The sequence below is a fragment of the Nicotiana tomentosiformis genome, chromosome 4, assembly GCF_000390325.3.
Source record: "Nicotiana tomentosiformis chromosome 4, ASM39032v3, whole genome shotgun sequence".
NCBI classification, from domain to species: Eukaryota; Viridiplantae; Streptophyta; class Magnoliopsida; order Solanales; family Solanaceae; genus Nicotiana; species Nicotiana tomentosiformis.
Window position 1 is genome coordinate 20,096,937 of NC_090815.1, and position 8,946 is coordinate 20,105,882.

Here is an 8,946-nt window from a genome sequence, read left to right on the forward strand (position 1 = left end):
TATGGTTAGACTCGTGAGTGAATGGGATTTCGGATTTTATGACTTTTTCAGATTTTGAGATGTGGGCCCGGTGTCGGGTTTGGGCCGATTTCGGATATTTGCTATATTTTCGTATTTTTCTTGTGGAATTGATTCCTTAGCCTATATTGATTGTATTGTACTGCTTGTGGCTAGATTCGGGACGTTTGGAGACCGATTGGAGGGGCAAGGGCATTTTGGAGTAGAGTTTATCCCAGATTGAGGTAAATAACACTTTCAAACTTGGTTCTGAGGGTTCGAAACCCCAAATTATGTGTTATGTGATTGGTATTGAGGTGACACACATGCCAAGTGACGGACGTGCGGGCGCGCACCGAGAGAATTGTGACTTGGTTGACTCCATGGCACTGTATGGTAGTCCTATCTTGTTGATTTCCTTGTTTACATCATGTGATAAAGTAATTGAGCTGTCACTCATGCTAGATATCATGTTTAGGCTCTATGCCGGTACTGCTGGGGACCCATAATGGTCATTTCTTGCTGTTGTCTTACTGATTTCATTGATATTTCATACTCATCCATATTCATTCATTTCATATCTTATCTCAGTCTCTGTTGTTATTCATTGATGCATCATATCATTATTTTCGGGCTAGTATTATGACACTATGAGCCCGGGAGAGAGAGACTGGAGAGATTGATGACTGAGTGAGGCCGAGTGCCTGATTATGAGTGACATTTATGGGATCGGGAAGCACGCCTCAATGGTTATACTGATTTATGATAGCGCTTGGGCTGAAGGAGCCCCTCCGGAGTCTGCACACCCCTCCAGTGAGCGCGGTTGATATTATTGAGGGATGGATCTTCACTGGACATGGATCTTGTCCGAAGCATTTTATACCTAGAGATGGATCTTCTCCACGGGATGGATTTGCCCTACTCGGTACTGGGTGACTGATGGTCAGTGATGTATATATTCCGGGATGGATCTTCCCTGGGCCGTTTGGGCCATATATAGTACCGGGTGATTGAGCATTTAAGAGTGAGAGCACAGGAGGTTGTCACCATGATGCATCACATATATCATGTGCATTGGCATTATAGAAGTAGAGAGTTATATTTTTCATATCATTCAGATTTGATCCATTTTACTGTTTTAAGATATCTATCAAACTTGAAAGCATGTCTATACTTCTACACTATTATTTTCTATTTTGAACTATGCTGGTTGAGTTCGTCACTACTTTCAACCCACAGTTTGGGCTTGTTACTTACTGAGTTGGTTGTGCTCACGCTACACGCTACACCCTACACCTCGTGTGCAGATCTAGGTACTTCTGGTTACAGCGGCTGCTGAGTGAGGAGTCGGGATCTCGGAGACTATCGAGGTAGCTGCATGGCGTTCGCAGGCCTTGACTCTCCTTCCTTTTCTTTATCTGTATTTTAGTTCTTATGTCCTCAGACATTGTAGTAGACTGTATCCTTGTATAGATGCTTATGTACTCGGTGACACCCCAATTTTTGGGAGAGATTTGTATCGCGTTGTGGTTTTATTTCGGTTTTTAAATGGTTTCTTAAATATTAACTGCTTCCGTTCTATTTTCAAAGTTCTTACTTGGTGATCTAGTTGAGTAGTTGGCTTGCCCAGTTCCACGATAGGCGTCATCACGACGGTTGGTTTTGGGGTCATGACAAGTTGTTATCAGAGCCTAGGTTACATAGGTCTCATGAGTCATGAGCAGATTTAATAGAGTCTTGCGGATCGGTACGGAGACGTCTGTACTTATCTTCGAGAGGCTGCCGAACCCTTAGGAAATTTCACATTCTTGTATTCTTATCGTGCGGATTGTTGGTTTTGGTAACTAAACTTCTGTTATTCTAGTCTCTCACAGATGGTGAGGACACGTACTATTGGGCAGGATGGACCGCCACCAGTACCACCAGCTAGGGTCGCGAAAGGTCGAGGCCACGGTAGAGGCCGCGGTAGGGGCATAGGTACAGCTCGTACAACAGCTAGGGCAACACCTGCATACCCAGCAGTCGCTCCAGCTCAGGAGCAAGTACCCGATACAGTTGATCCAGTGGGTCCAGCTCAGGCACCAGCTGTGTCCATTGTGATTCCAGGCCTTAGGAGGCCTTAGCTCAGATTCTGACAGTTTGCACCGGCCTTGCTCAGATGGTTTCGGCTCAGGCTGCACCTGCCACCTCTCAGGCTGGGGGAGGTACTCATACCCCTGTTGCCCATACTCCAGATCAGGTAGTGCAGGGACTTCAGATACCGGGGGCATTACTAGCCCAGCCGGCTGGCAGACGATGAAACAACCCGACTTGTCATTTTAAGAAATAACATTCCATTCAGCAACTTAAGGTCTCAAGCAGCTTCATAATATGTATTATGACCCACGTGTGTGGTCGAGTTTGGTTTTCGGAAGATTCAGAATTAAATTAAAAGAACAATTCTCATTTTTCAAGTTTAAATGAAAAGAGTTGACAATGATTTAACTTTTGAGAAAATGACACTGGAATGGAATTTTGACGATGTCAATAGCTTCGTATGGTTATTTTGGACTTAGGTGTATGTCCGTATTTGGATTTGGAATCCCGAAGGACTATTTAACAAGGTCGGATTTTGATTCCGGAAATTGGAAAAAATCTATTATGTCATTTATGACTTGTGTGAAAAATTTGAAGTCATTCCGGATTGATTTGATACGTTTCGGCAAAAAATAAAGAAGTTGGAAGATTTGAAAACTCATAATTTGATTTGATGCGTGATTCATTATTTCGGCGTTGTTTCATGTGGTATGAAGCCTCGACTAAGTTCATATTGAATTTTGGAACATGTTTGTATATTTGGTTAAAGTCCCGAGGACCTCGGGTGGATTTCGGAAGGTTCAAAGTTGATTTTTGGACTTGAAGAGCTACTGGAATTTCGGTTGTTTCTGCCAGCAGCTATTGGAAGCGCACCTCCGAAATTATGGGCGTAGGTGCGACATCGTAGAAGAATGAGTCTCTTTGAAGAAGCAACTGGGAGTGTACTAGGAAGAGGTCATAGGTGCAAAGAAAATCTCGAACCTGCGAGATCGCAGAAGTGGGCACAGAAGGAGCATCAGCAGAATCTATCGCAGATGCCCACTGGCCATCGCAGAAGCGATGTGCGCAGATGCGGCATTCTGTCCGCAGGTGCGAGCTTGGCCTGGGCAGTGTGGATCACAGAAGTGACTCCACAGGCGCGCAAATTAGTCTACAGAAGCGAAAATTGGCAGAAACATAAGGACCAAAAAATCAGTCATTTCTCTATTTCGGTTTGGAATTTTTGGAGCTCGTTTCTTGTGCGATTTTGAGAATTTCTTCACAAGTTTTGTTGGGGTAAGTGTTCTATATCCGAAAGTGCTTATATTTCATGAATCTATGTTTATATTCATCATTTAATTCGAGTTTAATGGAGGATATTGGGATTTTTATAAAGACCTTTCAAAAACGGAAATTCAAGATTTAGAGGACGATTTTGTAACGACCCAGCCGATCATTTTGACTATTGCAATCCCATTCCCCCATTTACTACTAAAATTTTGATTTACGGTTGTTATTTGGCTTGCCGGGGTAATTGGTCCGGGTCCGGTGAGGTTTTGAAATGATTTGGAGCACTTAGTTTCAATGTTTAGAATTTAAGTTAAAAAGGTTGACCAGATGTTGACTCTTGTGTAACGACCCCGTAGAAATTTTGCTAAGGAAATTAAGGTTTTGTGGTGCCGAGGTAGATCAATTAGTACAAAAATTATAGAAATATCGTCGCGACTCGGACTTTTTGGTAAAGGGTCATTTCTGCTACCACTATGCATTCGCAGAATCACTCTGTGGACCGCATAATGGTCGCAGAGTGGATCAGGAGAGGGGCAAGATTTGAGAAAAATCTACGGTGCATTATGCGACCGCAGAAGAGGTATGCGGGCCACATAATGACCGCAGACCGGGTCAGTGACGCCCAGTTTTTGAGGCCAAATTATGCGGTAGATATGTGGACCGCATACCTATTATGCGATCACATAACTGCATTGAAGCTTCCATTCTTTCTAATTTTTGACCCAACCCAACTTCGATTTATAGCCCTTGAAGCTCATTTTTGAGCCAAAATCTAACATTTTAGAGAGAGGTGAGAGCATTTTAGAGAGAGAAAGTGAATACTTAGTCATTTATCCATTAATTCTTGTTCAAGGTTTGAAGATTTCACAAGGATCTTGCTAGTGCTTCAAAGAGGTAAGAATTTCTTTCCCCAATTCTTCAATTTCGGGTTTGGAGTAAAGATGGGTGATTAATAGTATGATTCTTGGGTATAAGAGTATTATGTATACATAACAATAAGGTTGTGAAAAGATTGTTAAGTTCAAATGGGTAAAGATTGGGTTGAAAATGGTAGAAATCTTCATATACTTTAATTAAAGATTTGAGGGTCGAGTTGATGTCAGAATTTGGTGAAATTTGTATGGTTGGACTCGTGGTTGGATGGGCGTTTATACTCGGTAACTTTTGTCGGGTTCCGAGATGTGGGTCCCATGGGCAATTTTTGAGTTAATTTCGGATTTTATTGAAAAATTAGTATTTCCTTATGAAATTATTTACAATAATTGGTATTAACTGAATCGAATTAATTGTGGCTAGATACGAGGCTTTCAGAGACAAATTCTCGTGGCAAGTGTATAGAGGAATAAAGAATTACACAGTTTGAGGTAAGTAACAGTTCTAAATTTGGTCCTAAGGAAATAAAACCCCGGATTATGTATTATGTGATTGGTTTTGAGGTGACGCACATGCTAGGTGACGAGCGTGTGGGCGTGCATCATAGAAATTGTGACTTCGTCAAATTCCATGAGACTGTATAGTTGAATAATCTGTTGATATCCGTACATTCTCTGTTTGTCAGAGAAAATTGAGCTGAGACTCTTATTAAAAATCACGCTTAGGCATATGTTGTTATTGTTGGTACCCACTGGGGTCATTTTTGTGGTTGAATAATATGTTCAAATTATAATTTTTTACTCAGTCATGTTTATTCATTTTATATCAATACCTCAGTCTCTCTTATTTATTATTGATGCATCATATCACTATTTTTGGGCTGCTTATCATGATTTCTGAGAGCCCGAGAGACTGGAGAGGTTGATGGCTGAGTGAGGCCAAGGGCCTAGTTGTGAGGATATTTATGGATCGGGCTGCACACCGCATCATATTTATTGATTTATGCTATGATTGGCTTAACATAGCACTTGGGCTGAAGGAGACCCTCCGGAGTCTGTACACACCCCTAGTAAGCGCAGGTACCTACTGAGTGTGAGTGCGGAGTGATGAATGACTGTGAGGAATGGGTGACTGTGAGGAAAGAGTGACTGTGAGGAAAGAGTGACTGTGAGGAAAGAGTGAATGGGAGGACTGGGTGACTGTTGCTCTGAGAGGATGCATTTATTTTATTATTTGCTGAAGAAATAAAAACAAGTCGGAAAGGAAAGAAATCTTTATATAAATGAATATTTACAAGGTACGATTGGGATCCTATATAAAAAAGATCAAAAGTGAAAAATCCTAAGGTTCCTGATCTCCTCCGGGGGCAACTTATTCTACATCGAGGTCCTCCCTCTCCTCGGACTCGCTCTTGCTGACATCATCATCATCATCATCATCGGAAGTGGCCAGCGCTCCAGCTTCGATTTCATGCTCTCTAGCCTCTATTATCTCGTTGGTAAGATCGAAACATCGAGCGTGAATCTCCTCGAGTTTTTCCCTTTGAGATTGGCATTTGGCAAGTTCAACAATCCAATATTCTCGAGTGTGAGCAGTCTCGGATGCCTCTCTCGCTTGGACTTGAGCGGCTTCAGCACGATGGCATCCGCCTCAGCCTTTGCATTTTTGACTTAAGATTCGGCCTTGGCAAGTTCGGAAGCCAACCGAGCCTCGAGCTCCTCTATTTTCCTTGCTTGAGTCGAGCTCTTCTCCTTCATGCCTTGAAGTTGGCTTTCGACTGATGATAACTGGGCTCGAGCAACCTCTTTTTCTGCAGCAAAGCGGACCATACCTTCTTTCCACCCTAAAGACTCCACCTTTATCGTGTCGACCTCCTCACAGAACTGCTCTATCCTCTCGATCTTCTGTTGCAGCTGTGAGATTGAAATGTTATCCATCGTTCCTGAATCGAGTCCATGAGCTTTTAATATTTTCACTACTTGCTCGATCAAGTCTATCTGCTCTTGGTGAGCCTTGGCCAACTCGGCTTGAAGATCTTTGATCTCTTCGTCTTTCTGCCCACTAAGAAGTTTGAGGGCATTACTCTCCTCCGAAAGCCCACGGAAGTCAGCCTCACATCTGCTCAGTTCTGCCCGAGACATGAAAAATGCCTCTTGATGAAAAGCTAAAGCCTATAAGAAAAATAGAAAAAGTTAGGCAGAAAATAGAAGAATATGAAATCAACAAAGGGAATCAAGACTTACCCAATTCAGGGCTCGTTGAGCCTCGAAAAAAAGACCCGATGCGTCACTCGGGCCGGCAACATCCTCGATACCTTTAAAAAAATCACGGAAGGGGTCTTCTCCCTCAGGAAAGTCACTACTTTTAGTTCTTTATTAATTATTATTACTTACTGAGTTGGCTGTAATCATACTACACCCCGCACTTCGTGTGCAGATCCAGGTGATCCCAGCTATAGTGGGTGTTTATTCTTTCGCTCAGTCGATTTTCCGGAGATTCAGAGGTAGCTGCTATGTTTTGTAGACCTTGTCTCTCCTTCCCTATCCTTTTGTTATTGTATTTGGTTTCGGATTATTATTATAGACCAGATGTTTTCCAGACTTGTAATGTATAGATGCAAATGTACTCAGTGACACCAGGTTTTGGGTGTGTGTATATTTATAATGTTTGTGGAATTTACTCTTAAACTTAATTATTATGTTTTCAGTATTTAAAGGAAAATGTGAGTTATTGATGTTGTCGGCTTGCCTAGTATCGAGATAGGCGCCATCACGACGGGTGAGATTTTGGGTCGTGCCAAGTTGGTATCAGAGCCTAGGTTACATAGGTCTCACGAGTCATGAGCAGGTTTAGTAGAGTCTTGTGGATCGGTACGGAGACGTCTGTACTTTTCTTCGAGAGGTTGCCGAACCTTTAGGAAAATTTCACTTTCTTGTAATCTATCGTGCGAACTTGTTGATTCCGAAAAACTAAAATTCTGTTATTCTATTCTCTCACAGATAGTGAGAACACATACTACCGGATCAGATGGTCAGCCACCAGTGCCACCAGTTAGGGCCACGAGAGGCCGAGGCCGTGGTAGAGGCCGCAGCCTAGGTAGAGGTCGAGGTGTCGCTCGTACACTAGTTGGAGCAGCACCTGTAGCACCACCAGTGGCAGATGACGAGCAGAGGACGAGCAGATGAGACTTGAGAGGTTTGGTAAGCTTCAACCTCCATCATTTAGCGGTGCTGAGTCAGAGGATGCTCAGGGTTTTCTAGATAAGTACCAGCGGATGCTTCGGACAACGGGTATTTTGGAGACCAGTGGGGTCTCGTTCATTACTTTTCAGTTTTCTGGAGCTGCCTTTAGATGGTGGGAGACTTATGAGAGGCGCAGGCCGGTCGGTACAGTACCACTTACATGGCAGGAGTTCTCTGTTCTCTTTTTCGAGAAGTTCGTGCCATAGTCTCACAGGGAGGAGCTGCGCAGACAGTTTGAGCAGCTTCGGCAGGATGGCATGTCTGTGACCCAGTACAAGATGAGGTTTTCTAAGTTGGCTCGTCATGCAATTTGGTTGGTTCCCACTGATAGGGAGAGGATTCAGAGGTTCATTGATGGCCTCACATATCAGTTGCGGTTACTCATAACTCGGGAGAGAGTATCGGGTGCTACTTTTGATGAGGTAGTTGACATTGCTCGGCAGATAGAGGTGGTCCGTAGTCAGGAACGTGGAGAGAGGGAGGCCAAGAGGCCTCGTGGTCCAGGTGATTTCACCGGTGTTCCTTCAGGGGGACAATTTTACCGCAGTAGGGGTCATCCTTACAGACACGCTCAAACGAGTCCTCCAGTTCACCGTGGTGCATCATCCAACTATGGTTCATACAGTTCTCATAAGGGTCAGCCATCCCTCGGTGCCCTTCTAGCCAAGAGTTCGTCTCGTTCCTCTTCCGTTCAGGGTTCATTTGCACTGGGTGCTTCTAGCAGTTATTTTGGTTCTCGGGGCCCGATTTAGTCAGCACCACCACCAGTACCGGGGAGTTGCTTTGAGTGCGGGGAATTCGGGTATATGTGGAGATAATGTCTTCGTCGCTCGGTACGTCTAGTGCATCAGAGAAGTCGGACTACAACTTCAGCACCAGTTACTTCATCACCCACCCAGCCAGCTCGGGGTAGGGGTCAGGTAGCTAGGGGTCTCCCAAGAGGGGGAGGCCGATCAGGGGGCGGTCAAACCTGATTCTATGCTTTTCCTGCCAGACCAGATGTTATTTCTTCAGATACAGTGATCACAGGTATTGTCTCAGTGTGCCATAATGAGGCTTCTATATTATTTGACCCTGGTTTTACTTATTCATATGTGTCATCATACTTTGCTCATTATCTGGATATGCCCCGTGAGCCCTTAGTTTCACATGTTCGTGTATCTACGCCGATGTGCGATACTATTATTGTGGACCATGTGTATCGGTCATGTGTGGTAACTATTAGGGGACTGGAGACTAGAGTTGATCTTTTATTGCTCAATATGGTTGATTTCGATGTAATCCTGGGTATGGATTGGTTGTCTCCATGTCATGCTATTCTGGACTGTCACGCAAAAACCGTGACGTTGACCATGCCGGGGTTGCCAAAGGTTGAGTGGAGAGGTTCTCTAGATGATGTTCCTAACATGGTAATTTCTTATTTGAAAGCCCAACGTATGGTTGGGAAGGGGTGTTTGCCATACTTGGCTTTTGTGAGAGATGTTGATGC

General features: G+C 43.8%; 1 protein-coding gene across 1 annotated transcript; it reads right to left on the reverse strand.

Moving 5' to 3' along the window:
• Window positions 1-5,586: 5,586 nt before the first annotated feature.
• LOC138909342 (filament-like plant protein 3) lies at window positions 5,587-8,159 on the reverse strand. The gene is made up of 3 exons (XM_070200532.1): window positions 8,025-8,159; window positions 5,920-6,386; window positions 5,587-5,755 (listed from the first exon to the last, which is right to left on the reverse strand). Exons 1-3 carry the CDS (start codon window positions 8,157-8,159, stop codon window positions 5,587-5,589), a joined length of 771 nt encoding a protein of 256 aa, XP_070056633.1.
• Between the last annotated feature and the right edge of the window lie 787 nt (window positions 8,160-8,946).